General features: G+C 41.5%; 1 protein-coding gene across 5 annotated transcripts in view; it reads left to right on the top strand.

Moving 5' to 3' along the window:
- FMNL2 (formin like 2) overlaps positions 1–14,219 on the top strand; it is a 302,656-nt gene that overhangs the window by 187,489 nt on the left and 100,948 nt on the right. For all 5 annotated transcript variants that reach the window (XM_032410419.1, XM_032410429.1, XM_032410457.1 and 2 more), the window contains exon 3: positions 11,535–11,615. In XM_032410419.1, coding sequence (XP_032266310.1) covers positions 11,535–11,615 — 81 coding nt within the window. The remainder of the gene's footprint in view (positions 1–11,534; positions 11,616–14,219) is intronic.

Genomic DNA, 14,219 nt, shown 5'->3' with positions numbered 1-14,219 from the left:
TTCCAAAGTGGCTCTACCATTTTGCATTCCCTCCAACAATGTAATAGAGTTCCAGTTGCTCCAAATCCTTTACCAACAATTGGGTATTATCAGTCTCATTAATTCCACTCATTTTTATGGATACATAATGGTATCTCACTTTGATTTTAATTTGCATTTCCCTAATGATGAGCATCTTTTTATGTGCTTGTTTGTTATTTGTGTGTCTTTGTTGAAGGATCTGTTCAAATCTTTTGCCTATTTTTAAAAGTTGGATTGTTATATTATTGAACTATAGTGTTTTAAAAATATATATTCTGGATACAAATCTTTATCAGATGTGTATCTTGCAAATATTCTCCTAGTTTGTGTCTTGACAATTTTCATAGTCATAAAGTGTTTTTCAAAGACGAAAAGGTTTTCTGATGAAGTTGGATTTAGATATCTTTTATTTTTTAAGTGATTCAAGTATTTTGTGGCTTGTCTAAGGAATCTTTGTCCAAACTCAGGTCACAAAGGTTATCTCTGCCATGTTTTCTTCTAGACATTGTAAGGGTTTAGTTGTATGTTATGTCTGTGGTTTATTTTGAGTGAATTTTGGTACACGGGATAAGTTAAGGCTGTAGATTCACTGTCCCCACCCCCCATATGCATATCCATTTAAGTACCATTTGTTGAATAGACTATTCTTTTTTCATGAACTACCTTGGTATCTTTGAAAAACCAATTGGCCAGGGTGCCTGGGTGGCTCAGTTGGTTAAGCGACTGCCTTCGGCTCAGGTCATGATCCTGGAGACCCGGGATCGAGTCCCGCATCGGGCTCCCTGCTCAGCAGGGAGTCTGCTTCTCCCTCTGACCCTCCCTCCTCTCATGTGCTCTCTCTCTCTCATTCTCTCTCTCAAATAAATAAATAAAATCTTTAAAAAAAAAAAAAAAAGAAAAGAAAAACCAATTGGCCATATGTGTATGGTCCTGTTTTTGTACTCTCTGTTTTCTTCCATTGATCTTTATTTCTACCTGTTGTCAATATGGCAGTTTCGATTACTGTCTTAAAATCAGGTAGTGTGAATTCTCCAACTTTGTTCTTTCACAAAAGTATTTTGGCTACTCTGATTCCTTTGCATTTTTATATAAATTTTACAATCAGCTTGTAAGTTTCTAAGAAAAACCCTCTAGGATTTTGACTGAAGTTGTGTTGATTTTGTAGATGAATGTCAACAGTACTAACATCTTAATAGTATTGATTGTTCTGGATGATGAACGTGATGTTGCTATTTATTTAGATCTTTAATATCTCACAGAAATATTTTGAGGTTTTCAGTGTATTCTTAGATTTATCCCTAAGTATATCATGATCTTTAGTGCTATTTTAAGTGATGCACTTAGAAAATAAGTTTACAGTGGTTTTTCCTAGAGAAACACTGTTTTTAAACAACCTCCTACTGCTTCATTGATACCCATATGGAGAAAGGTGGCTTATAGTATGTCGCAGCATTTTCAAAACCAAGTTCCATAATTGGACACTACCTTAATGGTTTCTTACTGTAAACAATAGTCATGGGTAAATGAAGTTTAGGTATTCTGAGCTTGGTTCTTAGGTTTAAGTCTATGCCTAAGGTAAATGAAAGCAGGTGGTAAGGGCATGATTAAGACCTAATGACTTTACTCCCAATTTTCAGTCCTTATGCTCTGTTCATAAGGATGCTTTCCTTGTGTGTATCAAACACGTGTCGACTTCAGTGGAAGGCAGCTTCCTTCTCCACCTCTTTGTGAGCCGTCTGCTTTGAGGGTTTCCTGCCATAAGTTATACCCTTTGCAAATATTACAATTCATTCACTGCAGCAAGCACCTCTTGAGATTCTCAGGACCGTGTAACTGTGTAACCATGTGGTTGCACACTGTTTGAATTGGGGCACATGAAATTTCAGAGAATCCAATTAGGATAACTGTAGGCAGAAATCTGTAATATAAGAGTTTGCCGTTCTTAAGGTGTGTGTCTGTGTGTGTGTGTAATGAAATATTACTCAGCCATAAAAAGAATGAAATCTTGCCATTTGCAATGACATGGATGGAGCTAGAGAGTATTATGCTAAGCAAAATAAGTCAGAGAAAGACAGAATTTCACTCATATATAGAATTTAAGAAATAAAACAAAGAAGCAAAGTGGGGGGGGGAAGAGGGAGGCAAACCAAGAACCAGACTCTTAACTATAACGAACACACAGATGGTCACCAGGGGATGGGTGAAATAGGTGATGGGGATTAAGGAGGGCACTTGTGCTGAGCACTGGGTGATGTATGGAAATGTTGAATCACTAAATTATACACCTGAAACTAATATTACACTGTATGTTAACTAACTGGAATTTAAATAAAAACTTTAAAATATTTTTGAAAATACTTAAAAAAAAAAAGGGTTTACCATTCTTTCAAATTCTTGAGTGATTGAAAAATACTAGTACTCTTATCTAAATCTTGAAATACCTAATGGTTTCTGCAAGACATCAAAGGCTGCAGCTCCTGCTTCTTTCCCATCCCCCACCCCCACCTTAAGGGTTAGGACTTTGTTGTTTTTCTTTTCCTCCCCCATGTTTTATTTGTATGTACATGGTTAGCTCTGGAGACTTTTAAAAGCTTTGCAGCATGTTAATCTTGTTTGGGAAGGCATCCTTAAGTAAAGTTCTGGACTATGTAGTATGTGGGGGAGAAAGGTTTTCATATCCTCATTTTTCAGATGAAAAAACAATGAGACTTGTTTGTACCCCTTGCATTTTTTAGACGAAGAGTATACCCCAGGGATTTTGTAAAATTTTCATGAAATCGTAGATTGTAACTATAGTTTTATAATGTAAGTCTGTATCTTTAAGTATAAGTGAAAATGTTCCAAAGTCTTTGCCTAACAGCAATATGCACATTCTCTTTGTAGACCAAGAGGGATTTAGGTATCCAAAGTAGGAACTACACTCTAAAGCAGTAATTAATTAGTGTTAGTGTACAGAAGGACCTATTTGGGGAATTTAAGAAAATGTAGATTTTTGAGTGTTTGGAATTGCGTCAGGAGAATGTTTGCAATGTAACAAGCATCTTCAATGGCTTTAGATGCTGGTTTTTAGTAGTATATATTTTAAGAAATGCCAAGCTAAAAGAAGAGAAAGCTTTGGCTCATGAGGGGAGAGAATGAAGATTTGAAGATGATACTAAAGGTTTTCCAGTATAAATCCAACCTTCCATCACTCTACCCTAGTCCTTAGATCCTCAGTAGCAACAACAACCCTGCGTACTAAACACTGCTACCTGTCAAGCACAGTCGTGGTTCAGTCTTTCCTTAGGATAACATGAGATAATAAACTTTATTAAAAGCATGATGTTTCATAACAAATTCAGTTAAAACCATTTCTAAATCGGGAAAAATGAGAACTCTGAATAGGATTAAATAAGCCCAATTAATATTATATATTAGGGAGTGAGTTATGGGATGTTTTTTTGAGGAAAGACTTGTTGAACTAGAAGAAACTTTTGCTAGTCTAAATAAAGGAAATTATTTGGACAGGTCTCATCAAAAGTTATTTTCAGCCTCAGAGTTGTAATGGAACACTTGGAAAGTTGTCCTCTCCGACCAGGAAAATGATTTCATATTCAGAGCTGAAGAATGCTTCAAGGCTCTCCAAGAAACTATGGCTGTGGAATGAATCTGACATGCTGATTTTTTTCAAGTCTAGCGCGGAAATGGCCAACTTTTAAAGTTGGGGATGGAGAAGGGAGGCTTACACAGTATTCATCGTATGTTCCTCCACTATTCAAAACCCCTTATTAACTTTCTGTTCTCTTATACCTATTAGCTTATTATTTGACATCCACCATTGTCTGTTCCAAGGTAGCCATTAGATTCTTGTGCCACTGTCTTTCTTAAACTGTATTACCAGAACCCAGTTAAACCCATTGAAGTTAGTAGCACATTCCCCATGTTCCCCATCTGGAAAACTCCTCTGTCTCCTGCCCCTCACACCCACCCAGGATATCTATACACTGCCTGCCCTTTAAAACTCAATTCAAAAACCACTTTCTCCAGGGAAGTTCCTTTGATCTTCTTCTCCGTTGCAAGGAGCCTTACCTTTCTTTGAACTTGCAGAGGATCACATATGGCTCTTATCATAGTCCGCATTGTATTACAGCGATGTCCGTTGTGTCTCCCAGATCAGATTTAGTGCTTTAGAGTGAATTTGTTTCATTTTGTCCCTTTTCTTACAGTGTCTTGCATAATGTGTTCTGGATGAATGAAATAATAAAAGGATCAAAAAAAATTTTTTTAACCTTAGTAATTTTCAGGTTAGTGCCTGGAAATAGAGATCTACTTGTGATAGCCAGATTTAAGGTGTTCAGAGGCAGGGGCTTACTTAGCAAAATGTTTTCACCCAATAATAACCCCAGGGATCCTCTAAATCGCAGTGCAGCTGACACTCACTGGCTCTGGTAGTGGTTAGACAGAACTGGACTCTCATTTGAACTTGCTTTCTTGGCCGTCTATTATTTTAAGTAGCTAGAGTCTTAATAACTTTTCCTCATTTGCTCTCAATTGTCCTCTTTCTTCATACCCATACTTTGTGTAGCGGGGGAGAGTCTGGCAGCCTTTCTGAAGTTCCAGAATTTGTCTTTTTGCGGGGGGAATGTGGAATATGCATTTCCTTGGGGACTCTGGTACTCTCAGTTTCTTGGGGAGTCTAGATCTATTTGTGTAGATGTTGTTTTTATTTGTATAAATCGTTGGCCCTGTGAGAGCTGAGATGTTATGATTACCTTAGTCCTTGTTGCTTATTCTGGCCTTGGCACTCCCGTCCCCCCCCCCACATACATACATGCAGTATTTCTTGGCCTCTGCTGTACTATGTAACTCATTTCTGTCTATATATAATATTAATGTGGTATTTTATTTTTGTCTTTTATTCTCCCCATGCACTTGTGTTAGCATTATCCTTTTTAGAGGGTAAACCCCTTGAGGACTTGGATTATTCCTGTCAACAGAGCTCTGAAGAGCATTTAGCACCAAGCTAAATGCTGCAAATTAGTACACGCTAATGGCAATGATACTCGTTGTGATTATAGCTCATTTAGAGACCACAGTTCGCTGACTCAGCCTTGGGAAATGAAGCCCAACTATTTGCAGCTTCTAGGAAGAAAAATCAAGTGTAGCGAGCTTATGTGCACAAGAGCAAAGTCCTTAGAATTTTCACTATCTAAAAATTATTGCAGGGACAGAATAATAAAACATTAATAATGGCATAATGATGGTGACATCTAATTCATCTGTGAGGGTGTTTCAGCAATTTTGGTAGCTCTGCTGAACCAGAGCCAGTGACCCTGTGACAGTCCCAAACGGGGGGAGAAACTCAGCGGTCAGTGTGTCCCCCCCATGAGCTGTTCATTTCCCAGAGATATCCTGGATTTTCACATGTCTCGCTATAATTTCTTTCCTTTAACCTCAGAATATTAAGGTATAAGATAAACTTGACTGAAACTCTGTTTGATTTTGGAGCTGCTTCTCCAAATACAATTTATGGAGCGGAAATGCTTGTAACATGCTTGTCCTGAGTCCAGCTGACACCAAATTAACCTCAAGTAATCTCTCATGTAATTATACACATGGATTGAGAGGATTCAAAGGATCAGAAATGTTTTTGCTGGATGAGCAGAGTGCCCAGTTCCAAACTTTTATGCGGAAAGGCTTTCAGTGACAAACTGTATTAGATTTAGGTGGAGAAAGGAGGGCATGGAGGAAGGCTCCAAAGAAACAGTTGAACTGCTTAGAACCTAAGGCTGCCTGCCTGTCTGATGAGAAAGGCCATGTTGCAGCATAGCTGATGAGTTCCATTAACTGTGACTTACCTAATTAACCCAGTATCTCCCTGTCCCAGCCCCTTCATTGAATTCCTTTAAAAATGGCCTGGTTTTCCAATTTGGGCTGCAGTAGACTTGAACCCTAGTCATTAAGTGGAATCCAGTAAATGCTTTGTCTTTTCCTTATCTGCAGGGCAGGCCTTTGCATGGCAGGGTAGCCTTCGTGGTGGCCAGCAAGGGGAGGGGGGAGGCTCGCTAGCATAAGCTTTGGTAGACTGAGTTAGTGAGAAATGTGTAATTATGGAAGTCACTAGGGCAGTTTCAGAGCCGGGAGAGATACCATACAGATACCTTCAGCATGGTAGGCTTATCAGCAGATGTCGTTTAGCTATGACATGAGTTTGGCTAATTTATATCTAGCACATATGTATGCCCTGGACAGCGTTGACAATCTCTTTGCTTGCTTTTAAACTTGAAAAACTTACCCCTGATTTATGAGAGATGTGACTTGTCTGTGACATCTAGAAGAAGTTTAATTCCTTGGACATTATTAAGGACCGTGTGCCAAGTGTTCTTCTGTATATGCTGGAACTCAAAGAAAAATAGAACATGTTTCTACCCTTTTAAGAGCTTTTATTCTATCAAAAGCAAGATGAGCACACTTATTATGATGTCGTAGAAAGAACAAGGATCAGAGAGTCAGAAAGCTTGGGTCTGAATCGTTGATGTGTGTGTGTCTGATTTAAGGCAAATCATTTCATCTCTGAAGTTCACTTCCTCCATCTATAAAATGGAGGTGATCTCTACTTGGATAGAGAGGCTTGAGTGCGTTAAGAGGTCTAGAGAGGGGCGCCTGGGTGGCTCAGTCGTTAAGCGTCTGCCTTCGGCTCAGGTCATGATCCCAGGGTCCTGGGATCGAGCCCCGCATCGGGCTCCCTGCTCGGCGGGAAGCCTGCTTCTCCCTCTCCCACTCCCCCTGCTTGTGTTCCCTCTCTCGCTGTCTCTCTCTCTCTCTGTCAAATAAAATAAATAAAATCTTAAAAAAAAAAAAGAGGTCTAGAGAATGTGGTAAACTGTAAAGTGTCACTCATAGATAAGTGAATAATGCTTGAAAAACAAAAAGTGCTGCCCTGGATGGAAAGGTGATTGTGTTCTTGGGCTGGCATTAATGAAGTTGTTTTTAGCAATGAGAAGAAATTTTCAGATCATTACTAGAGAAATTAATTTCTAAGAGTCTAATTCATTAAAATGAAATACTGGCAATTGACACTGCAGCTTAATGAAGATCCTATGATTATCGGATGGGAGGGTGACCTGCCTGCGCCATGTCACCCCATTGATCCCTTACCACATCTTGTGTGTTCCCCTGTAAGTTGCACTCTTGGTCTAAGGAGGACCTTCCCTGGTAGAGGCGTACCTTTCTTCCGTCAGGGGTGTGTAGTAGCTGCACACCCCGGCCATGGCCTCCAAACCAGCTCTCAGGATCCACGTGTAGGAGAGTGTAGGGTGGTCAAGCTTCCAAGACTACAGACACCTCCAAATGAGGTGCTGCATGTGGCTGTCTGCCTTTCCTTGGGGGAAAAAGAGTCTGTGATCCTGGGTTTGTTCCCTCCCACACCTAATCCAGTGCAGTCTGTGGCCTAGTGTCCTGAATGTGAAGAAATGACTTTGGGCTCTTTGCATTGAATGCTTATGGAGAAGGATTAAACACCCCAGAGCGATTGTCATTTCCCATCCAGAAACATTTCAGGAGGAAAGTGTGATCACACAAAGAGATAAATGGCAGGGGCACCTGGGTGGCTCAGTCGGTTAAGCGTCTGCCTTCAGTTCAGGTCATGATCCCAGGGTCCTGGGATCGAGTTCCGAATCGGGCTCTTGGCTCGGTGGGGAGTCTGCTTCTCCCTCTGCCCCTACCCCCCCATGTTTGCTCTCCTCCCTCCCCGTCTATCTGTCTGTCTGTCTCTCTCTCTCAAAAATAAATAAAACCTTTAAAAAAATTTTTTTAAAAAAGAGCTAAATGGCAGGAGGGCAGGGTGATGGGATGCTGTATGATGAGACGTTTAGAAGGAAATTTGTATTTCAAAAGTTCTTCCAAATGACATCAATTCACATTGACAAGTCACCATGATTAGAGAATATTTTTTATCCCTAAGAATAATAGTTCTATATCGTGGGACTCAAGTTGAGGACTTCATTTAATTAAGCTACTCACGTCAGTGATGTTGAGCAAGCACATAACTAGTTATTGAAAATAGCCTGTGAGATGCAGCAGATCTGGAAGTGAGGATGATGGAAAACTGCCAGCCAAGGCGTTTACGGGTTTCAGTGCAAAATCTAAAATTCTAATAGAGAAAAAAATTGTTAATTTAAATAAATATGATGCCAGTAATCCTTCCAAAGTCTTTCAAAGTGAATGTATTTTGGCAAGGTGCTGACATTCTCCAGTGTGTTCTCCCAAATGTTTCTATTGTCCAAATGGCCGTATTGAAGACACAGAAAGAAAAGGTTTGGTGAGCCAGATACTGAATTTATAAACAGTAGCTCCTTTTGAGATTAGATGAACAACCCCAAGTGTTAGGGAAATGATTAGAACTTTTGTATTCCTTCTCCATACCAGTTTTATTTAAAGCCTTAGACTAGGCTCAGTTTTCTGAGTAGTAGATATAATGTAGACTTACTGTGTTGTGAAGTCTCAGGCTTCTTCATGTTCTGTTTTTGGAAATATGTTAGTAAGTTATTCAGACAAGTGAAAAACGTGACTAAAACAACAGCAAATTTTGATAAGCACGTTTGAAAGAGTATGTATTAATTGTAGACTTTGTCCATAATTTCAGGGGAATAATTAAAAGGAAAAACTTATAGGACCAATGAATGTATATATTTGAGAAAAAGCTCCCTGGGTCACGACAGTCTTGAGTAGGAAATGAAGAAAGGTGCATTTGTTGCCTGTCAAAAATGGGATTCACCGAGTGAATTCCAGCCTGTTATATGTGCCAGGGAACCAGATTTCATTGTTTTATTTTTTTGAGGTGGGGCACGTGGGGGGGGGGCGGGCAGAGGGATAGTGAGAGAGAATCTTAAGCAGGCTTCGCACCCAGAGCGGAGCCTGTCGTGGGGCTCGATCTCACGACCCTGAGATCATGACCTGAGCCAAAACAAGTTAGATGCTCAACCAACTGAGCCACCCAGGTGCCCCTAGATTTCGTTATTATAATAAATTAGCTCTTCTGTTGTGAAGACATTGCCTAAAATAACAATCATTAGATGTCTTTCAGCAGCTGTCCACAGATTCAAATTTAGGTCTTCAAGTAACTACTGTATTAGCCAGAGTTAAAATTCACTGAGTTTCATGTATTAGGGACCTTTATGAGGTAGGAGGTGTTTGCTGTAATGGAAGGGAGCACAGTTTGAGTTGTCCCTGGTCCTAGGAATTTTAAATATGGAAAATTGGATTGTGTTTTTAAAAAGCGTAAGTTTTCTTGGTATTCTAATAGCTATTGTCATACGCAAGGTTGGAAATAATAACTGGCTTCTAGGTAGCTTATCAGTTCATTCTTTGGAGTTTTTTGTGATTATTTTAGTCTTCAGCTGGGCAATTGCTAAAGTCCTGTGGCAGTTGGATCCTGAAGTGATGGTGATTTAAAATAAAAGTGGGCGGGGCTTTATACATAGACCATTTGATAGCATTAGAGATGTCAAATATTTGTGAATTGTTATTTAGAAATTGCTTGCAAAATTTGGAGGAATAATTAGAAATAATATGCTAGGGCGCGTGGCTAGCTCAGTCAGTTAACCGTCTGCCTTCGGCTCAGGTCATGATCCCAACGTCCTGGGATCTCCACGAGTCGGGCTCCTTGCTCAGCGGGGACCCTGCTTCTTCCTCTCCCTCTTCCCTGCTCATGCTCTCTCTCTCTCTCTTCTCTCAAATAAATAAATAAAATCTTTAAAAAATTAGAAATAATAGGCTGCTGATCTTTTTTGTTAACAGCTCTGTTGAGATTTGGTTTATAAATTATGAAATTCCTCATCATTTTTAACTGAAGGGGAAATATAGACAGGTGTCTCACTATAAGTCCCTTCTATGTTAAAGCATTTTAAACAACAAAGCAATGTTTTCACTAATAAGGTGATCTTTTTGATAATAATGAGATGATCTTTTGGCCTTTCTAAATCTGTAAGCAAGCAAGACTTGAGTGGACCAGGGAGATGCTGTGGTTCCCTGTGTTGGAGAAATACAAGTTTGTAGAGGATAAACACATGCTTAAACATGCTGGCCAGTTGTCAATATTGTGAAATACTCAAAAACTCCCTTGTGGCATAAGCAATAATCAGGTTAAAAAGAATTACTAGAAAAGCATAGAAGAGACCCTGATAAGAATGGTTTTGATTTCATGACAAATCTTAGTTTTTTCCTTCTAGAGCGGATTCATTTAAACTTGAACATGTGTGTGAAATGTAGCATAGGTCCAGAAACAGTTGTGAAACCTAAGAAGAGCATAGTGAGTAGGATAAAACCAGTGCCTGTGTAACTACCTTGTGGATGAAGAAATAGAACCGTGCAGCCTCTTGGGATCACTGGGCATTTCCCTTCCCCACCTCAGTCCTCTGTTGTTTTAATGCTAATCCTCTCTTCCCCCACCCCCTAGATATATAGGTATGTGTCAATAAATAAAATGGCTTATGTATGTGTCCCTACCATTAAAGTTTAATTTTGCCTGTCTTGTGAATCCATAGAAATGAAATCACATTCTGTTTGGCTCAACATCAGGTTTATAAGATCCATCCATATAGAAGCATGCAGTACAGTTTGTTCATTTTCATTGGAATATAGTATACCATTGTATGAACATAATATGAGCACTTATCCATTTTGTAGTTTGCGGGCATTTGGGTTTTACCCAGTTTTTTCCTACTGCTTATTATAAGCTGCTTTGGACGTTATAGTCTATAAAACCTGATACACATGGGCATGAGTTTCTCAAAGTGTGGTGCCTCCATGCACAGCCTCAGCATAAGACTTGTTAGTGATGCAGATTGTCAGGTCCCATCCCAGGTTTATATTCAAATACCACCTTGGGATATATATTCTATCTTTATATGCTTATTTCAGTGACTGTGCCTTTGCTAAAAATATTTCTGGGTCTTCTAACTTGGAACAGCCTCAGGAACCCATTAATGATCACATACGTGCATCTGTACTCATACAGATAGGCACACGCCTAGACTCATTACTCATTTTTGAAACAAATGGTTTTTTTCCAGTTTGAGTCAAGGTTTCGGTATTTTCGAAGAATAATATTCAAAAGAAAAGGATTTGCCCACATTGAAGACAACCCAGAGTATGCAGTGGACTGAAGACCTACCGAAGGGGGCCACGGATGCGGGTTGGGCAGAGCATTGTTCTGGAGTGAGGGCCGCGGAGCCCCACAGACACGGTGGGACAGACCACAGAGTAGGGCAGACGCAGGCTCAGATCCATTTGTACCACTGACTAGCTGTGTCTTAGGGAAGTAGTGAATTTCTCGGAGCTTCGCTTTTCTCCTCTGCAAAGCAAGGATAATAACCTTCACTATAAAGATTCAAAACCATTCACAAGCCCTGCAGATACATAAAGATTATCTGCAGGGCCACACCTACTGTGGAAGCATGTCAGCCCTGGGTCTGGTGTGGCCAACGCTCATGCCTTCATAGCTTTCATGCTTTTTACTTTTGTGCTTCCTGCAGGAACGATTCCAGGTGAAGAATCCTCCCCATACATACATTCAAAAGCTCAAAGGCTATCTGGATCCAGCTGTAACCAGGAAGGTAAGATGGATTTGTTTTCACTCTTTGCTGTCACTTCCTCCGGAGTGTGCATTGGAGGGCCCTTCCTTCCTCTGCACTACAGCCTCTGCTGGAGCCTCCAGGAAACCAGTCTTGGGAGACAGACACCATGAGAAAACAAAGAAGAAAGCCATCCTTCTCGTGTAAGGATGTGTTTGAAAGTGCTTTCCCAAGACGGGCGTCACGTACCTCTGATGGTTAGTGAGTCACTGCCATTTCCAATTACACAGGGCAGTGAGTCCAGCCCAGAGGTGTTCAGGCCCCTGGAAAAGCAGCCTTAGCAAAGGGAATACTTGTCTTTCATGCCTTGGTGCGTTTCCAGAGGCCTTGAAAAATCACTGGGGCTTTGTCATCCCAGCTGTGCACTCACATCCTATGTTGATGCTCTTAGCAGCTTCCCCCCCAGCCTCACCCTGCCCCTGGCCCCAAGAAGGTAAGGAGAGAATAGTTGATTCCATTCTCAGCTGACTCTCTCCTTTTGCAAACAAGCTGTGCTTTGTGCAGACACACAATTGGTTTAAACCGATGCCTTGGGGTAAAGCATGTAGCCTGGCACAGCCCTGCGGGCCGGGATTGGTCCTGGGATGTCTCAGCACCGGGCTGTCCTTGCTCAGGATGGGGATGGGCGCTCTTCACCAGAGAGCACTTGTTTTGGGGTTGACCTTCCACAACTCCTGCTTTCAAGGCTGCAGCAAAAATAACTGGAGCTGAATTCCCCCTGTTGTTTTAGGGTGTGACTCATGAGAGAAGAAAGACGCACTTTTCCTAGTTTCCCACTGTCTCCAGGGCTCTTGTAAATTTTTTTAAAAAATCTTTATCTTCTACTTCTACTCTAAATATTCCTCCATGCCCCCCACCCCCGGCTCACTGCCCCCTATCCAAAAAAAAAGGCAAGCAAATGAGAACAGCTATTCCTTCCTTTTGGAAGTTTCTTGGCCTTTTGTCCTGTGCCTAACACGAGACGGGCAGAAGAAATACCATCTGGGATGATGGTGACAGTGCGCTGTAGACTTGGCCGTCGGCTACACACGTGACCTGACTGTGGTGCAGCCTCTTCTAAGAATGTACCTGTCGAAGTATCATGATAGCCCCCTCACAAATATGGCTCACATGTGTTTCTTTTCTTTAAAGAGCTTCTGTTCGGCCCCCTAAATGAGACAGCTGCCCAATTCTTACCTCTTTCTTGTCTCCTTCCCCAAGGATAGGGCAGCCTTCAATTTCATCAGATTACAGAGGAAAACACCACCCCCCCCCCCCCCCCGCCCCAAACACAACCCAGGACAAACCAGGAGGTTTTGGGGGCTGTTTCTTTTTAAAGGAGCAGCAAGATTCTACTTGAGAAATATTTTCAGAAATCCCCTCAACTTGAAACCCTCGGGCTGGACCGCTCGGACCCCGGCCTTGGACACTCTCGTCTGCAGCTGAGTGTGGCCAAAGCGCCGGTGTTTGTGCACAGACTGAGTGTTCCTCACACACACAGTTCTCTCCCTATTCATCAGACTCTTAGGAGAAAGGAGAGAGTAAGAGAACTCCCCGAGAAGGCTTCTCAGAGGCCGTCCCTGAGTGTGGTAAGGAGGAGATGCTTGGACGGAACAGGAGGCTTTGTCCCGGCACAGTTCCGGTTCTCTTCTGGAACAATTATTCCTCAGTGAAGCAAAGGATGTAAAACAAATAAGCTGCTTAGTTTTGCTCCATTGCAAATAACTTAATAAAGGACGAAGACAAGGATACCTGTTTGGGCTGACCTTCACTTGTGAACTCTCAGCCCCAGACTGCGTGTGTTCATCTGAGAGGCCTCGTTTGGTTCTTGCCTTGCTTTTCAAGTCAGTCATTCAGTCGAGAAGAAAAAAAAAAAAATGGATGTTGGAGCAACCACCTGTGCTGTAGTAAGATTTCTGTCCGGAGCTGGCAATAGGAAATGATCTGTTCGACTGAAGCCTAGAGAAAGGAAATTTTGCTTGGAGTAAGGCAGCGCTTGCAATTAGAATGAGTTTCAGATTCTCAGTTATACCGCGGCAGGGAAGAGGGAAGACTTCAAATCCAGGCTTTCAATTTTAGCCGGTCTAGGCTGAGTCGTCTTCCCTTCACTGTGTCTGGAGTCCTCGAATACTTTTCACTCATTTATCTTTTATACACATCGAATAGATGATATTTAATTTGCTGTCTTCTAAAAAAAAATTTCATAAGTGTATTCTATTTAGATTTTCTTCTAAATAGTTTTAGATCTGAACCCCTGGAGGGCAGGCACGGAAGAGCCTAAATTAGATCTCTCTGTGAGCAGGACTCTCCAAAGCAGTCTCCTCATTGCATACCAGGCGGTGCTAGTCTGTGATCTGGGGGGATGTGCCCTGGAAAAAGGCTACATACAGACCGTGAAGAAAGGAGGGGGGTTCTCTGCAGGCAGTGCGGTTGTGAAATGAAACCTATTGCGTGGATCTTTGGGGGGGCTCATCCCTGGGCCTGCCTTTTATGGGACGGGGCCCAGGGAGTGGTGCTCACGGCTCGCTGATGGTACCTGCTTCTTGTCGTGGCTCCCCACAGGCTCGTGATTTGTCTTTGCAGGGTTTTGAAGCATGCCGAATACGT

Source organism: Phoca vitulina, unplaced genomic scaffold (assembly GCF_004348235.1).
Source record: "Phoca vitulina isolate PV1807 unplaced genomic scaffold, GSC_HSeal_1.0 scaffold1, whole genome shotgun sequence".
In the NCBI taxonomy this organism is placed as follows: Eukaryota; Metazoa; Chordata; class Mammalia; order Carnivora; family Phocidae; genus Phoca; species Phoca vitulina.
The sequence above is the reverse complement of the archived record's forward strand: the minus strand, read 5'-3'. Positions and strand labels throughout refer to the sequence as shown.